The following is a 26,609-nucleotide window of genomic DNA, read 5'->3' on the forward strand; positions in this document are numbered from 1 at the left end:
GAGCGAGGGGTTGGGGGTAGAGGGCACGGAGGGTTGGGCAAGATGAAGAGAGGGAAAAGTGGGTACCTGAAGTGTGGGGCAGGTAAAGGGGCCTTCAGGCAAGAGCCCAGACCTGCAGAGACAGTCCGAGACTGTCTCGGACTCCCTGACAGGCTGCAGCAGCCGCACCCGCACCAGGAATACCCCACCAGTGCCCACCAGGGTGGTGCCAAGGTCAGGCCTCCCCTTCCTACAATCACAGCTGCGGCTGGACCTCCGGCCTCCTGGGAAGCCCAGCAGGAGGGAAGGCCTGAGGTCACACTGTGGGATGAGGTCACCGCTGGCTCCACCCACAGCCCCAGAGCCCTTCAGCCCACTCTGCAAGTTCGAGCTTCATCCCCACGAAGTTCTCCGCTGGACCCGGATGCCAGTGGAGCACAGAGCGGCCGCCAGGGGGCGCCTTGGGGCAAGAGTGGTGGGGGTTGTGGCTGGGCGGGTCTCTGTTCCTGGAATGGGGCAGGAGGGAGAAGGAGGAGCCAGCGGAAGGACGGTGTGCGGGCCAGCCAGCCCTGGACGAAAGAAGAGGGCCCCTCCGAGCCAGTCTGGGCACCCTGGGATAGCAGCTGCAGGTAGGCAGAGGCGCTGCCAGTGCCCAGGTGGCCTTTCCCTCCATCCGGCCCTTCCCACCTTCCTATAACCTTCCCTCCACCTCCCTCAACTCCTGGCCTCCCCACCCTTTTACTGCCTTCAAATCTCTCTCCCTAAACCCTGACCCCTTCCTGCACCCCAAGCCTGCCCCTCTCTCCATAACTCAGACATCAGCAGGGGCAGACGGCAGGTGGCCTGGTTGCTGCAGCTCCCAGGATCAGCTCTGCCCTCCCCCCAATCGCCAGCCTCGTCACCGCTCCAGGGCACCTCCAGCAGTAACAGGTGGTTGCAGCAGGTGGCAGCCAGCCCCTGGATGAGCCAAGGTCTCTTCCCCAGCCAGGCATGGCCGACTCTGCACAGGCCCAGAAGCTGGTGTACCTGGTCACAGGGGGCTGCGGCTTCCTGGGAGAGCACGTGGTGCGAATGCTGCTGCAGCGGGAGCCCCGGCTCGGGGAGCTGCGGGTCTTTGACCGACACCTGGGTCCCTGGCTGGAGGAGCTGAAGACAGGTTCTTGTTGGGGGAGCTTGTGGTGGAGAGGGTGTGGACGCTTCCCCAACCCTTCCCAAGCTGGGATCCCCACCCCTGCAGTGGAACAGATGATGCTGGTTTCTGTCCACATGGACGGGTCGAGTGAGTCACATTGGGAACGTGACTCCAGGGTGGAAGATGAACCCAGCCTCTGGCCCCAGCTCTGACATGGCCTGTGTCCTCCAACCCCGGCCAGGGCCTGTGAGGGTGACTGCCATCCAGGGGGACGTGACCCAGGCCCATGAGGTGGCAGCAGCTGTGGCCGGAGCCCATGTGGTCATCCACACGGCTGGGCTGGTAGACGTGTTTGGCAGGGCCAGTCCCGAGACCATCCATGAGGTCAACGTGCAGGGTGAGGAGCTCTGGACACTCCTGGCCATCTTGCCTGTTTGTTCCCCACTCTTTGGCCTTGACCTCCAGTGACTCCCCTGGGACAAGTTGTCCTATTGACAGCCCTGCCCCCGCCTCCCCTGACCTGTCATGGTTTTCCCTGGACCTGGGATGGGGAGGAGGAAGATGCAGAGAGGGAAGAAGCTGCAGCTTGGATACGCCCCCTCCTCTGCCAGGCACCCGGAACGTGATCGAGGCTTGTGTGCAGACGGGAACACGGTTCCTGGTCTACACCAGCAGCATGGAAGTTGTGGGGCCTAACACCAAAGGTCACCCCTTCTACAGGTGAGTGGCAGGCCCTCTTGTCCTCTAAGAGCCCATTTCCCTCAGCATTGAGTCTTCCTTCTCCTCCCACCAGGGGCAACGAAGACACCCCATACGAAGCAGTGCACAGGCACCCCTATCCTTGCAGCAAGGCCCTGGCTGAGTGGCTGGTCCTGGAGGCCAACGGGAGGAAGGTGAGCCCAGAAAAAGGAGGCGCAGAGATGGGGCTCCTGCCCTGCACACCCCCTTACCCTGCCAGCCCAAGGAGGCCGGGGCCGAGAGCAAGCTGTCGGGTCCCAGGTCTCAGCAGTGCCTGCCTTTGCCACCAGGTCCGTGGGGGGCTGCCCCTGGTGACGTGTGCCCTTCGTCCCACGGGCATCTACGGTGAAGGCCACCAGATCATGAGGGACTTCTACCGCCAGGGCCTGCGCCTGGGAGGTTGGCTCTTCCGGGCCATCCCGGCCTCTGTGGAGCATGGCCGGGTCTATGTGGGTGAGGACTGGGCTAGGCAGGGGGAGGCTGAGAGTATGGCAGGAGGACTTGCTCTAGAAGGGGGCAGGACCCACATGGCCCCGGGAGAGAAGTGTGGACTCTGGCTAGAAAAATATGGTCTATACATGGGCCAAGGTAGACTGTGATTATGTCTCCACAGCCTGCAGAGAATACAGGATCCATGCAAGTTGGGACATTAAAAAGTGTATCATAGGCTACAGAGAAGATTGCAGCTATGGGAGCAGCCATTCCCCAAGAGAGGAGAGGAGAGGGACAGTGTGTACACAGCACTAAAAGGGCTGGGTTCAGTGGCTCGCATCTATAATCCCAGCACTTTAGGAGGCTGAGGCGGGAGGATGGCCTGAGCCCAGGAGTTGGAGGCTGCAGTGAGCTATGACCGCACCACTGCACTCCAGCCTGGATGACAGAGACAGACCCTGTCTCTAAAACTTTTTTTAAAGGAAGTAGCATCTACACAGGGAATAAGGTCACCTGCCACTCCATCCTGCAGTCCCCAAGCCTCTCAGGGCCCACCACGCAGGTCCTGGCTTCTCTATCCTCTCCCCAGGTTCTTTGCAGATGCAGGCTGGCCCAGGAGAGCAAGTGACTACCAGGGCGAGGGAGAAGGCAGCCTTTCCCAGGCTGCTGTGGGGATGTGAGCGGCAACTACCTGGGCCCAAAGAGGGGGTGGCCCAGGAAAGCAGCCTCGATGTGGTGTTGCAAGGGCACTCAGGGGTGTGTCCGCCTCTCTTCCGCCACCGGCAGGCAATGTTGCCTGGATGCACGTGCTGGCAGCCCGGGAGCTGGAGCAGCGGGCAGCCCTGATGGGGGGCCAGGTATACTTCTGCTACGATGGATCACCCTACAAGAGCTACGAGGATTTCAACATGGAGTTCCTGGGCCCCTGCGGACTGCGGCTGGTGGGTGCCCGCCCACTGCTGCCCTACTGGCTGCTGGTGTTCCTGGCTGCCCTCAATGCCCTGCTGCAGTGGCTGCTGCGGCCACTGGTGCTCTACGCACCCCTGCTGAACCCCTACACGCTGGCCGTGGCCAACACCACCTTCACCGTCAGCACCGACAAGGCTCAGCGCCATTTCGGCTATGAGCCCATGTTCTCGTGGGAGGATAGCCGGACCCGCACCATTCTCTGGGTACAGGCCGCTACGGGTTCAGCCCAGTGACGGTGGGGCTGGGGCCTGGAGGCCCATTACAGCACATCCATCCAGGTCCCGAGCCCTCACACCCTGGACGGGAAGGGACAGCTGCATTCCAGAGCAGGAGGCAGGGCTCTGGGGCCAGAATGGCTGTCCTTGTCGTACAGCCCTCCACATTTTCTTTTTCTTTTTTGAGACAGGGTCTTGCTCTGTCACCCAGACTGGAGTGCAGTGGTGTGATCATAGCTCACTGCACCCTCAACCTCCTGGGTTCAAGCAATCCTCCTGCCTCAGCCTCCTGAACAGCTGGGACCACAGGTGCACGCCACCACACCTGGCTTTTTTTTGTTGTTTTTAGAGACAGGGTCTCACTATATTGCTCAGGCTGGTCTTGAACTCCTGGGCTCAAGTGATCTTCCCACGTGGGCTTCCCAAAACGCTGGAACTACAAGTGTGAGCCACCGCGCCTGGCCCAAGCCCTCCACATTTTCAATCCAGGAGCCTTGAGTCTGTGTTGTGTCCTGACACCTCCAAGTTCTAGGGCCGTCAGGACACAAGGGGAGGGTTTGGGGACAGAGTGTCCTTCCTCTGTCCTCTTACCCCAGTCCTGATGGCCGCTTGGTGAGTGTCTGGTGCCCTGGTAGCCTGCCCCGGCTCTCTTCTGGCTTTCTGAGCAGGAAGCGAGCAGAGGCTCCACAGGCTTACACTGCTCTCCTGACATCCACACGCGACCCTCAGTGCAGAGTGCAGAGGCGGCTCTGGTTCCTCCAGCCACCTCAGTCCCTCTTTGGGAGGTGATGTTCCCATTGTTTTTCAAAGGCCTCATCTTCAACTGTCTGTCTTAGAATTCCCCTCTGGAGGGCTATGGCCTCCCTACGCTTTCACTTCCCACCTCTCTACCTAAGTTCCTTCCCGGCACATCGCCAGCCCTGGGCCTGGGGATGTCCCCAATGCTGTACCTGACCGACCCCGGATTAAAAGCCTCATCCACGACTGTGTCCATCTGTCTGTCCAGCTCTCCCTCCCGTCCCCCCACCCCATGTCCACTTCCCCACGGCGCCCATCCCACGTGGGGACAGAAGGAAGTGAGCACACGGCACACCCGCTGTTGGATTGGTTGCTATTTCTCCCGTCCCACAGGGCCCGACCTGGCCCAGGGTGGGGTGGGGGGCTCTGGGGACAGGACATGCAGGGAGGAAGTGGGGGGCAGGATTTTCCTGTGTTTTATCCATTTGCAAGTTGGTCACCAATAGAGAGAAATGGGACTCTGAGGGCTAACAGGAGAGGGTGGCCTGGCTCTGGGCCCCAGCCAGGCCCCAGGAGTCCTGTCCCCTCTGAGAAGGGGAGGGAGAGAGCTCTAGAAACCAACAGAGAAACAGAGAAGGGGGCAGGGGCTCATGTCAGCAAACACGGCTACATCACGTGACACGCCAGCGACACAGAAACACACGCCAACGCACACGGCTGCACAGCGGGCAGGGGCGGTTAGGGGAAAGGGAGCCGGGGCCACCCATCTTGTCCTCTGCAGGGCGGGCTGGGGGGCAGGGTGAATGCATAGAACACGTCATGTGTACACGCTCAGGGCGTGGCGAGAGCGTGTGTCGACCCACGGGTACATGGGATGGACACGCAGTGTGCTTCGTGAGGGGTGGGAACAGGGAGGAGGGGGAAGAGGAGCACTGAGCCCTGGCCAGGCCCGGGACCACCCGCAGGGCACACGTGGGGCACATGTGGGCTCAATGGTTGCAGGCGCCTGGGCAGGTGGCACACATTTGTCCGAGAACATGCAAAAGACACCAGCCCCCAGACAACATGCCAGGACACACACAGACAGCAGCCAACAAGCAGGCACATCATAGGATGCGGGGGATGCATAGAAAGGGCACAGCAGACCCTTACAGATCCCCTGGTCCACCTGAGGCCCAGAGATGGGCAGCTGTGGGCCCAATGCCACTCCAGGTGGGGGGAGTGGTGCCCCAGCCACGCTGCAACCCTTCTCCTGTGGCCCCAAGGCCATGGGACTTCCGGAAACACCTGGGCTGAATGGGGGTCCTGTCCAGGCGGCCGGAAGAGGGGACTGGGGGCTGGGGCCTGCTCTGATGTCTCCCAAGCAGCCCGAGATGGGAGCAGGAGGGCCGTGGCCAGACTTGGGGCAGACTTCCTGTCCTGCAGAGGGGCGTTCTGGGAAGGGACAGGCAGCCCCCCAGCTCAGGACGGCCCACCTGGGGTTACGCACGTGGCCACACTGACACACACACACAGGACAAGGGAGAGCTCGGCTGTCTGAGCTCGGGTAGAGGTGGAGGGGTACTGTGTTCTGGGAGGTCACATCTGTTTGGCCACATGCACACACAATGCACACACACACAATGTACACATACAATACACACACACAATGCACACACATGTACGCTTCACATGACCTGGGACCCTGGGGTCCGCACACACATACCGAGTGCCTCGCCTGTGCACACATAAGCCCCATGCCAGGGCATGGCACATTTGTGTGCTTGTGTGTTCACCTTTCATGATCCTAGGCCACGGAGTGGGGACCTCTAACACTGTCCTTTCTCCCACGCACCACCTACCTGCCACCAAACCCACAAATTGTGCCTGTGCTGGCTACACAACAGGGGAGGTGCTAGCCCCTTCCTCACACCAGAAATCCAGGCCTGTGTACCCTTCAGTCACACCCTGGTGTGGGGAGCAGCCTGAGGGTTCAGCAGGAGAGGTGTCCGGGATGGGTCTCAGGACCCAGCCCACCCTGAGTGGCCACTGCCACACTGGCCACTCCAGTACTTCTGAAATAAACATTTCCCCAAACCCGAGTTCCCTGAGGCAGAGCCCAGAGCATCCGATGGGGCAGTGGGGGACACACAGTCCTCTCCCAGGTCCGAGGTGGGTGTGTGAGGAAGGGGTCGTGTCCTGATCTTTGATCCCTGCAGGGAAGTCCTTGGCATCTTGCCTCATCAGTAACATTCCTACAAGTAGCCCTTTCCTTCCAGGAGGCATTCGTGTGATCCCCGCACCCATGCCAGTGTGCATGGTTTGTGCCTGGTATGGCCCCTGCCTGGGGCCACCTCGGCCTTGCCACGTGTGAGCACACTGAGGGGTACCAGCTTCCAGGGGCTCGGGGCTATGCTGGGCAGAGACATGGAGGAAGGTGAGGATCTAGGTGTGAGCGTGCAGAGCCCTGAGGCTGGGCAGGCAGGGAGCTCTGCCTGCACAATGATGTAGCCATGTGTGGCCACACCAGCACTGGGCAGCACCTCTGGGGAGGGGGGCAGGGCAAGGACAACTGGAGAGACAAAGCCAGATGTGGCCACGTCCTTAGAAGTGTGTGTGCACGCACGTGTGTGTGTGTGTGTGTGTGTGTGTAATACGCAGGGCAGAAACACACCATGTAGGTCAGGCAGGACAGAAACACATCATGTAGGCCAGGCGTGGTGGCTCAGGCCTGTAATGCCAGCACTTAGGGAGGCCAAAGTGGGCGGATCACCTGAGGTCAGGAGTTTGAGACCAGCCTGGCCAGCATGTCAAAACCTCATCTCTACTAAAATTCTAAAATTAGCCAGGCCTGGTGGCAGGCGCCTGTAGTCCCAGCTACTTGGGAGGCTGAGGCATGAGAATCGCTTGAGTCAGGGAGGCACAGGTTGCAGTGAGCTGAGATCGCGCCACTGCACTCCAGCCTGGGTGACAGAGCAAGACTCGTCTCGGAAAAAAAAAAAAAAAAAAAAAATTAAAAAGCACACCATGTAGAGAGCCCCTAACACACACACACACACACACACACACATGCATACACACGCATGCCACACACAGCTGCATTCTAGGTAGCAAGAAATACACATTTCTGTGCCCTCCCAAAACAGGTGTCCACTCCACAGTGTGGAGGGCTCTATCTGAGAAGACCTATCAATACTTCAGGCACATCCTGGACACATACACACACACACGCACATCCTCCTGGGACACGCCACATCCCCTGGGGTAACAAAGACATGGGGTGTCTGCCATGGCCTGTGTGTACCTGGGCCTCCCTGGATCCTCTGAGAATGTGAGTGTGAGTCCACACACACCACCTGCCTGGTTTGTAGCAGACACAAAGGGCTCAGGTATCAGTGGCTTTGTTGCTGTTGCATTAGGTTCAAACACTCAAACACAAAATTCCACGTACACAAATGGTGTGTCCACAGATCTGTGGTCTCACGCACGCACACACACTGTTCACAGAGGACAGAGAGGGCGTGATGGGCTGCTGTGTTACACTCGGCTGCAGTCTACACAACAGCCCCGGTGAAGGGGGAAGCTCAGACCACGCACACACACCCAAGGTGGGGGTGGGGGGGGTGCTCTGGTACATCACACACATCACACGCACACGCACGCTGGGGTGTCCACACGTCTCGAGCATGTGCTGGCGGCATGCATGTTGGTGTGCATGTGTAATCACGCCTGCTGCGATCTACGTGCGGGGGCGGGGGGGTCCATGGCCCAGTGAGGTCCAGGGACACCAGGGTCTGCTGTGGGGGTGGAGGAGGGGTGGGGCTGCCTGGGTCTGTTTTGGGGGTGAGCCTGGAGCAGGGGATGGAGTGAAAGGGGTGGTGGGGGTATTGCTCCCGATGTGGTGGGGGAAGGGTCTGGGAGAGAGAAGGGTGGGGGGGCCTACAAGCCCAGCGTCCCCCCAATGGATGACGCCAAGACCACCCCCAGCACCACACAGCAAATGATGATCATGATTTTCTTCTGCAGCAGAAAGAGGAGTGAGACAGGGAGACAGTGAGAGATCGACACACGGACAGATGCAGGGACAGACGGGGCAGAGGGTGGCAGGGAGAAGAGGGGAGAGAAAACAGAAACAGGAAGAGGTCAGAGCCAGAGATAAGGCCTCCCGCCCGCTGCCATCACTCACCTCAGCCCGGGCTCAGCCTTGGGCTCCCCCGCCTACCCCCAGGCCACCTGCCCCGCTCACCCTCCGGGCCTTGCTCTGATATTTCACTGCTTTCTTGGTGTCAGACACAGCTCGCTCCACGTAGTCTACAGAATGTTCCACGTTGTACTCGATGCGGTCAATCATCTCTCCCTGCAGACAGAGGAGACATGCACAGGGAGGGATGGGGGCTGGGCTGGAAGAGGGGACCTCAGGCCCAGGGAGGCTCCCAGAGTGGCATGGGTGGCAGAGCCAGTACCTGGCTCTCTACAAGCATGGCCATGTCCACAAACATATCATGCAGCTCGCGGATGCTGGTCTCCAGCTTGATGATCTCATTGTGCCTCGTCTCAATCTCATTCAGCGCCTGCTTCGTCATCTGTGAGTCCATTTTGATCTAGGGCGACGAGGGAGAGAGCTACAATCACCCTTCCCCGCCATGAGCGCCTCCACCGCAGTGGAGTGGCCAGGGTCAAATCCGGTGTCATTTACTAGCTGAAACCTTAGGCACATTATTTACCTGCTCTTGGCCTCAGTTTCCCCACCTAGAAAATGTGGATCATAACACTGCCCACCTCACAGGGTGGCTGTGAAGACTGAGTGAGTTAATATGTGCACATCAGTCAGGCACGATGGCTCATGCCTGTAATCCCAGCACTTTGGGAGGTGGGTAGATCACCTGAGGTCAGAAGTTTGAGACCAGCCTGGCCAACATGGCGAAACCTCGTCTCTACGAAAAATATAAAAATTAGCCTGGTGTGGTGGTGGGCACCTGTAATCACAGCTACTCAGGAGGCTGAGGCAGGAGAATTGCTTGAAGCCGGGGGGGCAGAGGTTGCAGTGAGCTGAGATCACGCCACTGCACTCCAGCCTGGGCAACAAGAGTGAAATTCCATCTCAAAAAAAAAAAGAGTCAGGGCTGGGCACAGTAGGTAGCTCACGCCTGTAATCCCAGAACTTTGGGAGGCTGAGGCGGGCGGATCACGACGTCAGCAGACCAAGACTATCCTGGCTAATGCGGTGAAACCCTGTCTCTACTAAAAATACAAAAAATTAGCCGGGCGTGGTGGTGGGCGCCTGTAGTCCCAGCAACTTGGGAGTCTGAGGCAGGAGAATGGCGTGAACCCGGGAGGCGGAGCTTGCAGTGAGCCGAGATTGTGCCACTGCACTCCAGCCTGAGCCACAGAGCGAGACTCCGTCTCAAGAAAAAAAAAAGAGTCAGTAGGGAGAGGCTTGTAACCCCAGTACTCTGGGAGGCCAAGGCAGGAGGATCACTTGAGCCCAGGAGTTTGAGGCCAGCCTGGGCAACATAGTGAGACTTTGTTTCTATCAAAAAAAAAAAAAAAAGGAAATTAGCTGGGCATGGTGGCGCCTGTGGTCCCAGCTACTCAGGAAACTGAGGCAGGAGGATTGCCTGACCCCAGGAGGTCGAGGCTGCAGTGAGCTATGATTGCTTCACTTCACTCCAACATGGGCCACAGAGTGAGACCATGCCGAAAAAAAAAAAAAAAAGCCAGTGGGGAAGAGACCATGACCCACAGTCAGATATGCCTCCTCTCCACAAACACCCAGCCCCAGCCAGGTGAGTCACTTCCCAAATTACTCACTGTTCTTACCACATTGAGCCACTCCTCTGCTCTACAGCCTGCCATGGCTCCCCACTACCCAAGGCTCCACACCTTCCCTTCAGCAGTCAAGGCTCAGACTCCCTCTCCCCTCATCTCCTGCTCATCCTGTGACCATTCTATAAGCCGAAATCATCCAATGGCTGTTTGGACAGTGTTCAGTCTCCCTGTCTTTTTTTTTTTTTTTTTGGTTTTTATTCTTTGTTGAGACAAGTTCTTGCTCTGTCACCTAGGCTGGAGTGCAGTGGTGCTATCATAGCTCACTGCAGCCTTGACCTCCTGTACTCAGGCAATCCTTCCACCTTAGCCTCCCGAGTAGCTGGGACCACAGGCACACGCCACCATGCCTGGCTAATTAAAGCAGGTTTCACCATAGAACTGATTTGCCTACATGAAAAGAAATTGTTTTTTAAATCAAAAAAACATTTTTTTTGTACAGATGAGGGTCTCACTTTGTTGTCCAGGCTGGTCTATGAACTCCTGGGCTCAAGACCTCCGTCCTCCTTGGCCTCCCAAAATGCTGGGATTACAGATGTGAGCCACCACACTGGGCTGCTCAATGCGTTTTCAACAAAGATCAGTTCTCCAAATAACAATGAGCTGAAAACTTTTAAGACAGTCATAGCACATCTTTTAAACCTGGTCTAGAACCCTTAACCAGAGTCATTTTGCCACCAGAAACAGAAACGGAGACAGGAGTGGGCAGGCCAGGGCAAAAGTCCACTGAGAGAAACAAGAACTAGGTTCGGGGAAAGCCCATCCTTTCTTTCTTTCTTTCTTTCTTTTTTTAAGAGACAGAGTGTCGGTCTGTTGCCCAGGCCGGAGTGCAGTGGCAAGATCTCGGCTCACTGCAACCTCCGCCTCCCAGGTTCAAGTGATCCTCCTGCCTCAGCCCCCTAGTAGCTGGGATTACAGGCACGTGCCACCATGCCCGGCTAATTTTTGTATTTTTAATAGAGACACAGTTTTGCCATGTTGGCCAGGCTGGTCTCGAACTCCTGACCTCAGGTGATCTACCTGCCTTGGCCTCCCAAAGTGCTGGGATTACAGGCGTGAGCCACTGGGCCTGGCCAGCCCATCCTTTTCATATGTAAAAGGACAAGGGCAGCACAGGGGACAAAACCTAAGCAAAACTAAAACTTGTTTTTAAAAAAATCTTCAAAATGTAGGCAAATTAGGCTGGATTCAGTGGTTCACGTCTGTAATCCCAGCACTTTGGGAGGCTGAGGCAGGCAGATTGCTCGAGCCCAGAAGTTTGAGACCAGCCTGGGCAACAGAGGAAGACCCCCCATCTCTACAAAAAAAGTTTTTTTTAGGCCGAGTGGTGGGCGCCTGTAATCCCAGCTACTCGGGAGGCGGGGGCAGGAGAATCGCTTGAACACAGGAGGCGGAGGTTGCAGTGAGCTGAAATCTCGCCACTGTACTCCAGCATGGGTGACAAGAGCAAAACTCTGTCTTGAAGAAGAAAAAAAGAAAAAAAGTTTTTTTTAATTAAAAAAAATTTCTTTTAATGTAGGCAAATCAGTTCTCTGGTGAAACGACTTGCTTCAGTAGCAGAGTATGTCGTGTATCCTAGGGATCGAGAGTTCTGACTCTGAAACTAGACAGGATTCAAGTCCTGGCCCTCCCCCTCGCTCTGAGATCTTGCCAAGTGATTTCATCTCTCTGGGCCAGTTTTCCTCATCTGTGAAATGGGGTTTCCTCGAAGGGGATGTGTGAGTATTAAATGAGTTGGTGGGTGAATGTGAAGATGGAAAGTGCTTAGAACAGTGCCTGGCACACGAACGACTCCGTCATCTGATGGGGGTGCCTTCCTGCTCCGCTCCCATGGAATTCCCCAGTTCCCGGCTCAGGCTTCCCGCTGCTCATTTTTCCAGGGTGGACTTAGGACCTTAGTTCAACCTGAACTTAGGGAGGGGAGGCAAAAATTTTCCAAAAACAGAGCCCGCCCCACCCGCGGCTCACGTCGTCTGTGAAGATGGCCAGCTTCCCGCTCTCCAGCATGTCTTCCAGTTCTTCGTTGGTGGTGGTCCTTCCAGCTGCGGGAAGAAAGGACTCCCTGCTCAGGGGCTGGGACAGCCTGGGGGCCTGAGGTGGGGTGATGGGGCGGGGACCTGGGGCCCACCCTCCCACGCCGCCTTAAGCCAGGGGCCCCCTCCAGAGAGGAAATGCCTGGAAGGGGGCTTGGGCAGCCTCAAAGAGTTTGGGATCCTGGGGTGGGGGGCACACGCACTGATCTCCAGTTGCCGCTGGATCCGGTCCTTGCAGCGGTCCCGGTACTTGGACTGGGTCGCGTTATATTCGGTCATTACCTCCACGAACTTCCGGGACAGTGTGGAGTGCTACGGTGGGGGTGGGAGGACAGACGGATCAGGGAGGTAGTCAGGGATCAGGGAGGGAGTCAGGGAGCAGAGACCGAGGCAGGTGAGGAGGCAGTGCATGGGCGGAATAAGGAGGACGCGCTGAATTAGTTTACGGTCCCTTCTTCAGCTCTGGCCGCGATCCCAAACCCTGACAAGTTCATGGTTCCCTACCAGCCCGGTACCCCCATCTTAGGCCAACACCAGCTAGAGACACTGCTACTGCGCTGAGATGCGGCTCGACCCCGCCCTCTCCGAGAGCCCCGCCCCAGGGCCCCGCCCGCTCTAGCCTCGCCCCCCAGAGCCCCGCCCCAGCCCTCCCTGACCACGCCCCCGCCGGTGCTTGGCCCTGGCCCGCCAGCCTCCAGCCTGGGCTCCTCCCCAGCTGGGTCCCGGCCCGACCCCCACTGGGCTGCCGCCTCCTACCTGGGTCTTGCGGATGCGCAGGTCCGCGGAGGAACGGTTCAGCCCCTCCTCCTGTTCAATGCTTTGCTCGATCGCTGCGGGAGAGAGGGCGCAGCGATGGGCGAGAGACCCGGGGCACATGGGGCGGGGGTCCGGGGCGTACGAATGGTCAACACCCCGCGGCAGCGCCAGGCCCGGGGAGAAACGTCATCCCCAGGGCGAGTGCGGGCAGCGGTGGCCCAGAGTGGTGTTAGGAGCCAGCAGATAAACAGACGAACAGACGTTTGAGGGGGTTCCGAAGGCAGGCAGGAAGGGATACTGAGGGTCAGAGGGTCACCAGACAGAAGGGGGCTATTTGTTCTAGTGGCAGAACTGGGTCTTGGAAAGTCCCATCAGTGGTAATTCCTGTCCAACTCCATGAGGGCGTGCCGGCCCAGCCCGCGTGAAGGGGCCATGTATGTGGGGTGCTCCCTACTTCCTACAGCCTCTGGACAGGGGGCAAGAACACAGCCTGCCTTTTTTCTGAGGGAAGGCAGTCACCTCCGGGTGGATCAGGTTCTAGTGGCCCCTCTTTCCCAGGGGAATTCAAGGGCAAACACATGGATATTCCAAGGGAGAAAGCAGCCCTCTCCCTGCCCTGCAAGGTGATCCCCTATCCGGGAATTCCCACTTCTGAAGGACGTTCTGGAAAAGTGCACAGATTAACTGAGATTCCTGCTTCTGGATCAAGCACTCCTGACACTATCGTTCCGATTTTCTAAAAAAGAGATTGTGGTAAAAATCTACCTCGGTGAGATCAGAAAATGCAGCAGGGATGAATCACCGGCCCTCTCAGACCTCACCGGCCTCCAGGCCATTCCTAAGAGCCTCACTCCTCCGTTCTGTTGGCAGTGGGGGAGGTACGGGGCCGGATGGCACCCCAAGGCTCCCCCGATTGAGTGACAGCTCTGGCCCAGCAACACATGGCCCAGGGATATTGGAATCGGCTGGCCCAGATTGGGGCCCGACTGTCAGCCTTGGGGCTGGGGTCAAGTCCGGAGGGAGGGGTCTCTTACAGGATCTCATTGACTTTTTACAACATTCCTGGGAGTTCAGTGATATCAGCTCATGTTTTAGACTAGAAACTCAGTTTCCAGTGGGCAAAACCACTCACTCAAGGTCACACCCAAAGCCTGAGCTCATGCCACCAGCTGGAAGAGGACTAAGAGAATCCTCTCTCCTTTCCTGGAGGTCTGAAAGGTCAGCTTCTCTAAACCACGGCCACTTTTCCAGCTTCTTTCTTGGTCTATTCCTGAACCCCTCACCCACAGAGCCCTCCCCAGGGTCTTACAGAGAGTGTTCAGGGTCAAGGCTTGATGGACCTAGAGAAAGCATTGAGCCCAGGGGATTTTAAACTGCCAGCAGGAACCTTGTTTCTGAGAAGGAATTTCAGGGGCTGTTGCAGAGAATGAAGAGAGGTCAGGCAGGTAGGTGCTCCCAGCTCCAGCTCAGCTAGAACAACCTGACTTTTATGTTTTATATATTGGGATTCTTTGTATGACTTTGGAAAAAAAAATATTTTGATGCCCCCCACCCCCCACCCCCAAAACAAGCTAATTTTGAAATTGCTTTCATTTGTCTTACTGTACTGATAAGGAAGCTGAGAGTAGGGGACTTGTCCAGGGTGAGCTGATGGTGGAGGTTGGACTCTGTCTGCCTGGATTTGCACTTAACGTGCTCCCAGATTCAGACAGTTTCCATCCAGCAGACTCTCCTGAGTACAAAGGGCTTGTTTTTACAAATCCACATCTGAGGCTCACATATGGCCTCCCCTCGAGTCCAGAGGGCATGGAGTTACTACCCTTCTCTCTCTGGGCCAAGGTCAGTGTTCTCTGGGCCAGGTAGCTGATATAGCTCCTCTTCCCCAAAGCCTAGCAATGCGCCTCGGACATTGGAGGTGCTCAGCATACGTTTTCTGATACTGACTTACCAGGAGCATGCAAAACAGCATGCTGGTAACACTGCTATTTCCCTGGTATGAGCAGACAAGGAGGTTCCCAACCCACGGTGCTTTGGGGGAAGGTGGTTATTACCAGCACCCAAGTCCTTAAATTAGAGTGAATAAATGAACATTTGGCAAGTCCCTCTTGAAAGCTCGCCAGCCCCTGATGTCAGCCACACAAGTCCAATCTGTCCTGAGCCAAGGATACCGATTCAGAGGCATTTGCTGGGCCCACCCACTGGGTGCTCTGTGCCATGCCGGGGGCCTGCTCAGGAGAGATGAGGACTTAATGAAATCGAAGCCACTCGGAAGATCACCTTTTTCTGGTGAACCTTCATGCTGGTGGAACCAGCAGGGCTCAGATGCAATTTAGACAAACACTCTCCTTTCCCTCATTTCCTATCATATCTTTCTCCAAAGAACTGGAGCAAGGGGGAAAGCTGGGGTTTTGTGCTTTCTCACTGTTTAATAATCTGGCTCCTGGAACTTTGTAGAAATTCCTTAGAGAAAGGCCTGTTTTGCTCAAAGGATGGCAAAGTTCTTTTCTTTTTTTTTTTGAGAAGGAGTCTTGCTCTGTCACCCAGGCTGGAGTGCAGTGGCGCGATCTCGGCTCACTGCAACCTCTGCCTCCCAGGTTCAAGTGATTCCCCTGCCTCAGCCTCCCAAGTGGCTGGGATTACAGGCGCCTGCCACCACGCCCGGATAATTTTTGTATTTTTAGTACAGATGGGGTTTCACCATTTTGGCCCGGATTTGGTTAGGATTTTGAACTCCTAACCTCAGGTGATCCACCCACCTTGGCCTCCCAAAGTGCTGGGATTATAGGCATGAGCTACCACGCCCAGTCTCTTTTTTTTTTTTTTTTTTTTTGTTTGAGACAGGGTCTCTATCTGTAACCCAGGCTGGAGTGCAGCAGCATGATCTCGGGTCACTGCAGCCTCGACCCCCTGGGCTCAAGCAATTCTTGTGCCTCAGCCTCCCAAGTAGTTGGAACAGAGGCACGTACTACCATGCCCAGCTAATTTTTTTTTTTTTTGAAACAGAGTCTCTCTCTGTCACCCAGACTGTAGTGCAGTGGCGCAATCTCAGCTCACTGTAACCTCCACCTCCCGGGTTCAAGCAATTCTCTGCCTCAGCCTCCTGAGTAGCTGGGATTACAGGCGCCCGCCACCACACCCAGCTAATTTTTGTGCTTTTAGTAGAGACGGGGTTTCACCATCTTGGCCAGGCTGGTCTTGAACTCCGGACCTCGTGATTCACCCGCCTCGGCCTCCCAAACTGGCCCAGCTAATTTTTGTATTTTTTGTAGAGACAGAGTTTTGCCATGTTGCCCAGGCTGGTGTTGAACTCCTGGGATTGAGCAATTGGCCCCGCCTCGCCCTCCCAAAGGCCTGAGCCACCACGCTCCACCCACAGTTCTTTTTCTTACTGGTTGAGGGATTGTACTCCTCACCTTTCAATTTGGACCGAACCTTGTTGGCCGTCTTCTTGATGTCTGCAGTGAGATCCTCCAGCTCCTGTTTGGTCTCTGAAGGGAGGGCGAGGGCAAGTGAGATGTCTGGGTGGGAACCCCAGACCCCTTCTCCTCCCACCCCACAGTCACCAGCAGCCACACTCACTCTCATCTGGGTTGGGTGCGGCCAGGATGGCGCTATGCTGTTTTTTCACCTGCTCCACATCCTCCGACAGTTTCTCAATGCAGCCCCGGATCTCTTCCACCTGGAGCAGAAAATCGGCTATACCCAGCCAAGCTGTCAGGCCAAACAACGGGTTCCAGGGGAACCAGCCAGGGTTCAGGGGGATGGACCAGCCCCAGAACGGCTGATAAAAAGCCAGGGAGGGTGCAGGAGCAGGGAAGTGGGGGACAGGGAAAAGGAAGTTGTCGGTGGCTAGGGGCTGGGTGCTGGGGCTGGGGCTGGGTGCCGGGGCTGGGGCTGGGCGGTGGGACTAGGGGCTGGGGCTGGGGCTGGGGCTGGGGCTGGGTGCTGGGGCTGGGGCTGGGGCTGGGTGCTGGGACTGGGGCTGGGGCTGGGGCTGGGTGCTGGGGCTGGGGCTGGGGCTGGGGCTGGGCAGTGGGACTAGGGGCTGGGGCTGGGTGCTGGGGCTGGGGCTGGGTGCCGGGGCTGGGGCTGGGGCTGGGGCTGGGCAGTGGGACTAGGGGCTGGGGCTGGGGCTGGGGCTGGGTGCTGGGGCTGGGGCTGGGCAGTGGGACTAGGGGCTGGGGCTGGGGCTGGGGCTGGGTGCTGGGGCTGGGGCTGGGCAGTGGGACTAGGGGCTGGAGCTGGGGCTGGGCACTGGAGCTGGATGCTGGGGCTGGGCAGTGGGACTAGGGGCTGGGGCTGGGGCTGGGTGCTGGGGCTGGGGCTGGGTGCTGGGCCTGGGGCTGGGGCTGGGCAGTGGGACTAGGGGCTGGGGCTGGGGCTAGGTGCTGGAGCTGGGCGCTGGGGCTGGGGGCCTTGGAGGCCCATTACCTGTTCAAAGAACTCATCCATGAAGTGGTCCCGATCCACGTGGACCACCTCCTCTTCATCATCACTGTCTTTTGCCTGGGGGCAAGGAAGGCTGAGTCCATGAGCAGGCCCTACCTGGGTCCCCAAGGCTGGCTCTCCAGCTCTCCCACCCTCTCCCTGCTATGCACACACAGGTGCTCCCAGCTCTAGGCTCAGAGGAGGGGTCCTGGGAGGGGTCCCATGCAGGGGAGATGGCAAAGGCACCAAAAGTGTTTGTCAGCCCAAAGGATTCCTTAGAAGGAATTGGCAAAAGACCCCCTCTCAGGGTGGATGTGGCCTTGGGGGCGCAGAGCCAGCCTTGACCAGCCAATAGGGATGATTTCAATATTCCAACAACAGCTCAGCGTCAGGCTTGCAGTAACTGACCCTGGGCTCCGTGAAGGGTCCTGGACTGGAGTCCCGGGAGCCTGGATCTCCCTACTGTTCCTGCTCTCCTGCCCGGATCTCACTTTACTCCTTCTCTTCCTCTCCTGCCCCACCTGACCAGACATGTCCCCTATGCAAGGTCACTTCACTGCCAGCGGCAGGCGCCAAGTTGAGCAAGCAGTGAGGGCTGGATAAGAGATACGGGCAGCACCCCGACCTCCCTCGCGCCCTGTGCCCCCCTCTTCCTGCCCACTCTCCCTCCCCTCCCAGCCGGCTCTCCCTCGCAGTGGATTCACTTGCGTTCATCCAGCCCCTTCCAACTTCACACCCACCTACTCTTGCTGGCTTGGATTTCCCAGTTGCAACCTGCAGCTGCTCAACCCTCCACCCGCAGGGCTCAGAGACACAAAGAGATTTACCCACCCACAGCACCACTGCCACCGACAGACAGACTCTAGACACAGACAGAAGAGCTGACACCCAAGGCACACAGGAATAGGCCCCCCCGACACCCACACGGAGATGCACTAATGCTGGCGTTCACCCGCACGCAGACTCACAGCTGAGCCGCACTGACATGTGTGGACACACTGGCTTTCAGCTGCACCCCTGAGGACATTTGGGAGGGCTCACTGGGCTTGTTCTTCCAGCTTCTCCGAGCCTGATGTCTGCACACACACTCAGAGCTGGACAGGAGAGGCTGTAGGGGAGGTGCCCTGTGCTACACACACCTGAGTCCTTCTCTGCTTGGGACAGAGGTCTGACAGCAAAATCTGAGCCCATCAAGCTTAATGACATCTGGAGCCCTGATCAGTCCCAGTGGAAATGTATACAGAGTTCATCCTGATTTCCAAAAAGAACCCAGCCAGAGCTCAGACAGAATCCAAACCCCAGAGCCTGGGTGAAATCAAGACAGGATCCAAACAGCATCCACCTGGGGGTGTAGTCAGTTGGAATCCAAAAAGAAGAGCTTGCCAGGGTCCCAGCGGAACGCAGACAGGGCCTAACAGAAACCAGACAGGCTCAGACTGAACTAGCCGAGGCTCACACAGATCCCAGACAGATCCCAGACAGATCCCAGACAGCTCAGATTGAACCTAGACAGGGCCAGATGGGACCTAGGTGCAGTCCACACAGCCAAAACTCAGGATCAGCAGTGCCCCACAGCCCCGGGAAAAGCCCGCACAGCCCGGGGGGCCTCCAGCTCCACGCTCCTGAAGCCACCCCAGCCTCCCTGCTAAGCCCAGCCCAAATGGAACTCCAGGGAGTCTTCACACAGACGCTGGGCCCACACTGTGTCGGAAAATGTGTTCAGCGCTTGTGTTGAATTTCCAGACAATCCCAACCATCCGCCTGGAAAGGGAGTTTCCTCGGTCTTGGCTCACAGCTGCCCCCAGAAAGTGGGGCGGCACAGGTGGCATAAGTTGGGGACCCTGAGAGGCTCTGGGATGCTGGGCTCACCTCTGAGGACCCATCGGCCTACCATGATGCTCTTCACTTTCTCTGTCCTCAAAATCCAGCTGTGCTACAAGGCCTCCTTCCCCTAGAGCCAAAAGCCTTCCTCTGCCCTTTCTCTCCCTTCAACCACTCACTCAGCCACCAGCCTCATGCGGGTCATGCGGCCTCTCCCTGGCCCGGGTGCCTGAGGACTTTCCTGTTCTCTGTGTCTCTCCCTTCCCCATGCTAACGTTAGGAAGTCTTTCCTAAAATCTAATTTCAATCTCTCCTGTTGTTCTTGGAGCCACCTCCCTTAGGTTCATCTCTGGAGCACCCTGGGCTACCTATTTGTTTGCCCTCAAGACAGGAAGAATGATAGAAGGCCCAAGTGTGGTTTATTTGGTATAATAAATACAAAGAGAGCTGGGAGCTAATAATCCTCTACCATTTACAAACACTTTTACATCCATAATCCGTTTTGATCCTCAGCACCACCAGCCCTGAGAGAAAAGCTGCATAAACATCATCGTCCCCATTTCACAGATGAGGGAACAGGAAGCCAGGGGGGTAAAAGGAGAGTGACTTGCCCAAGGGCACCCAGGCCACATAGGGCCAGAAAACCATGGGCATCCAGCCCCTCAAAGACCGCTGTTAGGCTCCAGACTGGGCTACCTCCCCCACTGACTTTCCGCTCCCAGTTACTTTCCCTCTCAGTGAGCGCCTGCTAAGTCCCAATCTGGGGAAGGCTCTGTGTCTGGACAACCTAGCAAAACAAGAGCACTTGATGGTATTTTTTGCGTAAGCCTTACATTCTTGTTAACTCATTTAATCTTCATTAGGACTCTGTAAGGACCATTGGCCAACATAATTATAATTATGCAAATATTTAGATGATGTTTTACAATGTGCCAGGCACTGTTCTATGTGCTCCACATATATCTATCCATTTCATTCTTATAACAGTCCCCTTGGAGGTATTATTATAGCCCCCTTTTATAGATGGGGAAACTGAGGCATAGAGCTAAATAACTCAGGCCAGTTGTAGTGGCTCACGCCTGTAATCCCAGCACTTTGGGAGGCTCTGGTGGGAGGATCACTTGAACCCAGGAGTTCAAGACCAGCCTGGGCAACATAGCAAGACCATGTCTCTACAAAAAATACAAAAATTAGCTGGGCATGGTGGTGTGCACCTGTAATCTCAGCTACTTGGGAGGGTGAGGTAGGAGGATCCCTGGAGCTCAGGAGGTCAAGAGACTGCAGTGAGCTGTGATTGTGCCACTGCACTCCAGCCTGGGTGACAGAGCAAGACCCCGTTTCTTTAAAAAAAAAAAAAAGAACTTGCCCCAGGTCAGCTGTTAGAAGACCATTTGGCTCTACCCCTGAGCCTAGTCTCTGCATTTGCTGAGTGGTAACAATGCCTACCATCGGCTGATTCCATGTTACAGACAAGGAAACAGGCTCAGAGAGGTTGCCTGACCTGACTAAAGCTTCACAGCAAATGAGGCCAGAGGTAGGACCTGAACCCAGGACTGTCTGGCACTAAATGTCAGGCTCTCTCCCTTCTGTCCTGCTGACAGATGGCAGTCCCTCCTGGTCCTAAAAAGCCCACTCTGCCATGTCCTCAGGACTGCTGAACTCCTGCAGCCAGGACAGAAAATCAGTAGGAGGGGCCCAGGGCTGCAGGAAGAGCTTGGACAGGAGGCCAGGCCTCCCAGCCTCCGTCTGTCTTGCTGTGTGACCCCAGGCAAACTTCGACTCCTCCCTGGGCCCCAGTTCCCTCGTCACTGAAATGAGCAGACTGGTGCAAGTGCCCACCCTGCTCTGAGGGGCCCTCCATGCTCTGAGTGATGCATATTTAGTAATGAGCACAGCATCCATTTCTGGAAGAAGTTAGGCCAGCCAAAAAGAAAGCAGGCTGTGGGCAAACCAGACTACCTAGGAAAAGATGATCAAATGTGCCCCAGTCTACTTTATGGCGGCCTCAGGTTACAGGTGAATGATTCAAGCCTCAGTTGCCTCATGTGCAAATCGAGGATGTAACATATATGTGCTGATTACCACGAGTTGGGTCCTATTACAAGTGCTTTGCACTTCTTTTTTTTTCTTTTTTCTTTTTTTTTTTTTTTTTTTTTTGAGAGATGGGACCTCACTATATTGCCCAGGCTGGTCTCGAACTCCTGGGCTCAAGAGATCCTCTCTCCTTGGCCTCCCAAAGCGCTGGGATGACAGGTGTGAGCCACTGCACCCAGCCTGCATTTCTTGTTTAATCCTCACAACCACTCCATGAGGTCGTATTCTTATTCTCATTGGACAGATGAGGAGGTGGAGGCGCAGAGAGATTGGGTAACTTGCCCAAGATCACACAGCTGATGGGATGACTCAAACTCAGGCACTCTGCTCTACAGCGCACAGCTCCTTGAGCACTTGAGAGGGATTGAATGAGAGAGTGCAGTGCCCCTGAGCCCCTTCCAGAAGCACCTGGGGACTGCGCACATCAGATCCATGCCTCCAGCTGCAGCCTGACCTCCTCAGGGGCCCCCTAAGTCCAGGTCTTCCACGCCAGAGCCACCACGGGCCTTGTGTGTATGTCGATGTGGAGTGACGGCAAGGACAGATACAGAAGCGGAAGGAGAAGAGTGACAGTGAGAGCCAGCAAGTCAGTGACCAGAGAGACAGATGGTGAGACGGTGACAAAAACACAGAGGCGGCAAGAGACTGGAATTGGGTGACAGAAAAGTCAGAGAGAGTGTGCGTGTATGTACGTGTGTGTGTGTAAACACATGCGTGCCCCAGCACTGACACACACGGGCTTCCCATGCTCCTCAGGGGTGCAAACATCATCGTTTGATCGGAGGCAGCAGCCTCCCCCTGCGCCCCTTCCCCCACCCTCTGCTTCAGTCCATCTGTCTCCCTGGCTGGGGCCTCTCCTTGCTCCCTCCCCCTGAGCAGCCTGGCCCTCTCACCCTGACCTGTCTCCTCCATCTTTCCTGCCTTACCCCCTGCCCCTTTCTCATCCTCCCTCTGCTTCCTTGAGTCATTCATTCATCTAACGGATGTGTCTGATTTGTGCCAGGTGCTCTTCTGGGTGCTGCTGGCGATGTCGTGGTGAAGAAGACAGGCGAGAAGGGCCTGCCTCCAGGGAGCTGGCATTCCAGTGGGGGAGGCAGACAATGGGAGGTGAACAAGACCATTTCAGATTGTGCTGAATAGCAGGAGGGAGATAAGCAGAAAGATGGAATTGAGAGACATGGGAATTGGGGGGGATTGTGGAAGGATTTCTACAGGATGGTTAGCAGGGCTTTTCTGGGGAGGTGACATCTGAGCTAGGTCCTGAAGGAGCCAACTGTGCCACGTGCTGGGGAAACAGAATTCAGGGCAGAGGGAACAGCATGCTGGGCAGAGGGAACAGCATGCACGAAGGTCCTTGGACAGGGGTAAACTTGTGTGTTTGGATAGCAGAAAGAAGCCCAGTGCTAGCCGAGCGCGGTGGCTCATGCCTGGAATACCAGCACTTTGGGAGGGCGTGGCGGGAGGATCATTTGAGGCCAGGAGTTTAAGACCAGTCTGGTCAACATAGACCCCATCTCTACAAAAGTAAAAAGAATTAGCCAGGCATGGTGGTGCGCATCTGTAATCCCAGCTACTCGAGAGGCTGAGGCAGGAGGATCCCTGGAGACCAGGAGGTCAAGGCTGCAGTGAGCTGTGATTGCACCGCTGCACTCCAGCCTAGGCAACAGAGGAAGACCATGTCTCTAAAAACATTTTTTAAAATATAAATAAAGGCAGCCCAGAGCAGCTGGAGGATATGGATCCATCACCCAGGGTTCGTTGGTCTCTGCCCCCTGTGATTTCAGGGCTGCGTTTCTAAAGCACCTACTGTGCCTGCCTCATACCTGAGGGCCTTTGGGGCACGGGGCGGTCCCTCAGCAGCCTTCATCCTGTCCAGCCTCAGATTCAGGCTCCTGCAGTGCAGGCCCCACCTTCCTACCAGGTTGTCTCCGCACTTCTCCCACCCGACTCCACAGCTGCGTCTCAGACCTCAGCCCTCCCTGTGCGCCTCCTGTCTTCTCCCATAACCCACCTTCCTCTCCACCTCACTCGCTCTGCTCTTTCCTCTTGAGCCCCACTCTGGCTTCACTCCTTAGACCCTGGGACACCTATTTAGCTGATTAACTCCTTTTCACAGCCTCCACAACCAGCCTAGCACCAACCAAGGTTGCCTGGTAAACTGGACGCAGAAAACCCTGGTTCAAGCCCACCTCGACCGTTAAAAGCTATCTGACCTTGGACAAGTCAGGTTTTTTTCACCCCCTCTGGCCCTCAATGTACTCCAAAATAAAATAGGGGCCATGTCCTGCCCATCGCAGGGGGCTTGTGTGGTGTTGAAGAGAAATAAACAAGCCATCTGCTGGGTAACAGACACACAGCACTGTTGGGCGCCAGGCCCCCTCCTAGGCACCTGATGCATATTAACTACTTCCAGTCCTCAGGATAACCCTGTGAAACAGGCACTCTTACTTCTCCCAGTTCATACGCGAAGAAACTGAGGACCAGAGAGGTTAAGCAACTTGCCCAAGGTCTCACAGGAAGTAGCAAAATTAGAATTTGAACCCAGACAGTGTGGCTCCCGAAACCACTGTGTGACAAACGGACTTGAGAACCCCTTGGGAATGCCAAGGTACTGTTGGAAAGACAATCAGTCCCCTGGGCTAATGTCCCCTCCCACCACCGCCCCTGCCTCATCCCTCCCAGTGTCTCAGAGACCCCGTTTCCAGGTCCCCCACACCCTGCCGGGTGTCTCCCGCATCCCAGCCTCCTTGCTTTCAACTGTAGCAGGGAGACCCTTACGCTACCCGAATCTGTCAGCTTTTCCCACCCCACCCGCCCCCTCTTGAATCTCCAGTTTCCCTGAGCTGTGACTAATACCAAAGCCACCACATCCACTCAGCCCCTTCACCCTTCCACACCACCTCCGGCAGCCACAGCCAACAGGATTCCTTACCTCTGAGCAGGGGCCCCTGACTCATTCATGAGGCCTCCCCCTCCCCTGCCTCCCCCTTACCCCGCTTAGCCTTTTCCCTCCCTCTTTCTTGAATTGTACCCCAATTCCACACCACCTGATCCCAACCCACTTCCATTTCCCTGAGTTTTGGAGTTATGGAATAGTCCTGGTAGCAGGGGAACTGGGTTCAAGTCCGGATCCCTCACCTGCTAGCTGTGTGACCTTTGGAAAGTTATTCAACCACTCCGGGCCTCAGTTTCCCCAACTCTAAAATGAAAGAGCCTCTCCGTCCACTTGCCAGGAGGTCAGTGGGGCTCTAATGACATCACGGATGAAAGCCTGCTCTGCAAACTGAGGAGGGGAATTGACAGCACCGATGCTGAAGCCGGCCTGCCTGGGTTTGAATCCTGCCTTTACCAGCTGTGTGACTTTGGTCTAATTACTTAACCTCTCTGAGCTTAGTGTCCTTATCTATAAAATGAGATAACATATATCTATATATCTAAAAAGATATTTATATATCTATGAAATGAGATAACCAGTCTCATAGGATTGCTGTGAGGATCAAAATGAGTGAATATGCATAAAACACTTCAAACAATGTTTATTATTACTGTCACTTTCCTCATGCCTGAGTGTATATTCAGTAAAAATGTAATAAAGAAACCTTTAAAATTCCCTCCCTCAGCCACCAGCTCCTCCTTGCTTCCCATTTGGCAACCTGTCTGTCCCCAGAGACAGCGGTCACTTGCCTCCAAACACCTTCTTCTCGTCTGTCTGTAACCTGGGTCCCCACCCCCAAATCCAGGGGACAGCTCTTCACCCCCAGTGCTGAAACTTCTGTTTCAAAGGCCAGAAAAGCAGAGACCTGTGTCAACCTGGCAGACAGGAAACCCAGATTGCAGTCTGCCCCCCACCCACTTGCTTGGTGACCTTGGACAAGTCCCTTCCCACACCTGAATCTCAGTTTCCTCATCTGTCAAGTGGGGTAATAACCCCTGGGGTAACAACCCACCAGTTCTCTGTAAAGGCTCAGTGCATTGGGCAGCTCAGCCGGGGCCGGTACCCTTATTAACATAACACCACCAGCCCAGCACAGTGCGGACTGTCAGTGCTGCCTCCTCGGGCCCCAGGTCATTTCTCCAAATGCCCCAGCGTCCTCCCTGCCCCTGAAACCATTCTCATCGAACCCCACTCCCCAGTTCCTCCAGGTAGCAGCCTCCACTGCAGTCCTTCCCCTGTCCCCCCAAAACCAGGGACTGCCTGGCCAGACTCTTGGAGCCGGGCCTCTTCAGGCCTGCAGACCTGGGGCCTGCATCAGCCCTTGACTGCCCGGGGTGCCCCAGTTCCCCCAAGCAGAGCGCGGCCCGTGTTTCATGGCCCTCTCCTCTGCATCCCCATCTCCCACCTCTGGGTCGCCCTGTCTCAGGCCCTGGCCCTCTGGCTCTCTTCGGAGGCCACCTCTTCCCTCCCTGTCTCAGAGAGATGCCCCCTCCCTACGGGGAGTGACACACGCGTGTGCACACACACACACTTCATTCACTGCCAGGTGCTGGCATCTCAGTCCCAACCTGTGTCCTTCCCCGTAGCATCCCCTGAATCTGGGTCCTGCTAGACTCTCAGCCTGGCCCAGTCACCGCCCCCATGCTTCTCTTTGGCAAACCTGCCCAGGGGATGACAGTCTCCTCCGGTTTCTCCTGATATCCACTCTCTCCCATCCCCAGACCAGACCCCGGGGCCCTCCTGGGAATGCGGGGTGTTCGAGGCCCCTGAGACCTCTCCTGTCCCCTTGTGTCTTCATGGCCTCCAACCCCTTCCAGGCACTGTCCCCAAAATGCAGGTTCACTGGAGAGACATCAGGCGCCTGAAGATACTGGGGTGCTCCGGCTACCAACCTCCGATCTCATCCTTCGCCCCCACGTCCCAGCACCTCCCCCACTCCATCCCCACGCGCTCCCCCAATATTGGGGTCCCGCCCCCCCATTCTCCCCACCCCCAAGCTCACGCTCCGCAGCTCTTGAGTCCGATCCTTCATCCTGCGACGGCTCCTCCTCCTCCTCGTCCTCCTGCCTCTGCTGCTGCTCCGGGTCTCCCGCCTCTGTGCCGGAGGCCGGGGTCTGGGGGCGCCGGGGGGCGCCGCGGCCGCAGCGGGGGGCCTGCGGGCGGGGGCGGGGCCGGGGGCGACTGGCCGAGGGCCGGGCAGGGGCAGGGGCCTGGGCCGGGCTCGGCTCTGCCGGGCTGCGGTGGCGATGCGGCTGCGGCACAGGGTAGGATGGAGGGATGCGGGAGCCGAGCGCGGGGGAGGGGGGCGGAGGGAGGTGAGGAGGAAGCGAGGGCGGGGGGAGCGGGAGCGCGCAGGGAGCAAGGGGCATGCGCAGCGCCCGGGCCGGGGGCGCCTGGGGGTTGTAGTCACGGGCTTGGGGGACACCCGAGGAGGGGGCGGGAGAGGCCTGGAGGCGGGTGGGGGTGGGCAGAGCCCGAGGAGCAGGGAGAGATGCGGAGAGCCAAGCGGAGATGCTAGGGTGGCCCGGGGGGTG

General features: G+C 56.8%; 2 protein-coding genes across 8 annotated transcripts; one reads left to right on the plus strand and one right to left on the minus strand.

The window, feature by feature from the left end:
* The first annotated feature begins 57 nt into the window (after positions 1-57).
* HSD3B7 (hydroxy-delta-5-steroid dehydrogenase, 3 beta- and steroid delta-isomerase 7) lies at positions 58-4,449 on the plus strand. 7 transcript variants are annotated; one of them, XM_019012545.3, is made up of 7 exons: positions 460-608; positions 795-1,135; positions 1,353-1,508; positions 1,723-1,831; positions 1,905-2,004; positions 2,140-2,302; positions 3,068-4,449. In XM_019012545.3, the coding sequence occupies exons 2-7, from the start codon at positions 970-972 to the stop codon at positions 3,481-3,483; spliced, it is 1,110 nt and encodes a 369-aa protein (XP_018868090.1). In that variant the 5' UTR covers positions 460-608; positions 795-969; the 3' UTR covers positions 3,484-4,449. The 7 variants fall into 7 exon arrangements, with proteins under 7 accessions (XP_055221942.2, XP_018868090.1, XP_055221943.1 ...); XM_019012543.3 differs by having other exon boundaries at positions 484-608; positions 968-1,135; XM_019012544.4 differs by having other exon boundaries at positions 506-608; positions 964-1,135.
* Positions 4,450-4,557: 108 nt separating this feature from the next.
* Positions 4,558-26,388, minus strand: STX1B (syntaxin 1B). Its single transcript, XM_055365965.2, has 10 exons — positions 26,078-26,388; positions 17,229-17,303; positions 16,377-16,476; positions 16,211-16,285; positions 12,798-12,871; positions 12,245-12,353; positions 11,977-12,050; positions 8,646-8,783; positions 8,429-8,539; positions 4,558-8,202 (listed from the first exon to the last, which is right to left on the minus strand). Exons 1-10 carry the CDS (start codon positions 26,105-26,107, stop codon positions 8,122-8,124), a joined length of 867 nt encoding a protein of 288 aa, XP_055221940.1. The 5' UTR covers positions 26,108-26,388; the 3' UTR covers positions 4,558-8,121.
* Between the last annotated feature and the right edge of the window lie 221 nt (positions 26,389-26,609).

Source organism: Gorilla gorilla, chromosome 18 (assembly GCF_029281585.2).
Source record: "Gorilla gorilla gorilla isolate KB3781 chromosome 18, NHGRI_mGorGor1-v2.1_pri, whole genome shotgun sequence".
Taxonomy (NCBI): domain Eukaryota; kingdom Metazoa; phylum Chordata; class Mammalia; order Primates; family Hominidae; genus Gorilla; species Gorilla gorilla.

What these genes read in the sequence shown, in the direction of transcription:
- HSD3B7 (XM_019012543.3), top strand. Translation starts at nt 491, where the DNA reads ATGGGGCAGGAGGGAGAAGGAGGAGCCAGCGGAAGGACGGTGTGCGGG. An exon ending in CCATGAGGTCAACGTGCAGG is followed by an intron (nt 1,509 to 1,722) that starts GTGAGGAGCTCT and finishes CTCCTCTGCCAG; the next exon opens with GCACCCGGAACGTGATCGAG. An exon ending in AAAGGTCACCCCTTCTACAG is followed by an intron (nt 1,832 to 1,904) that starts GTGAGTGGCAGG and finishes TCCTCCCACCAG; the next exon opens with GGGCAACGAAGACACCCCAT.
- STX1B (XM_055365965.2), bottom strand. Translation starts at nt 26,107, where the DNA reads ATGAAGGATCGGACTCAAGAGCTGCGGAGC. An exon ending in GGTTCGGTCCAAATTGAAAG is followed by an intron (nt 12,872 to 16,210) that starts GTGAGGAGTACA and finishes TCTCTCCCGCAG; the next exon opens with CGATCGAGCAAAGCATTGAA. An exon ending in TGCGCATCCGCAAGACCCAG is followed by an intron (nt 12,354 to 12,797) that starts GTAGGAGGCGGC and finishes CCCCCACCGTAG; the next exon opens with CACTCCACACTGTCCCGGAA.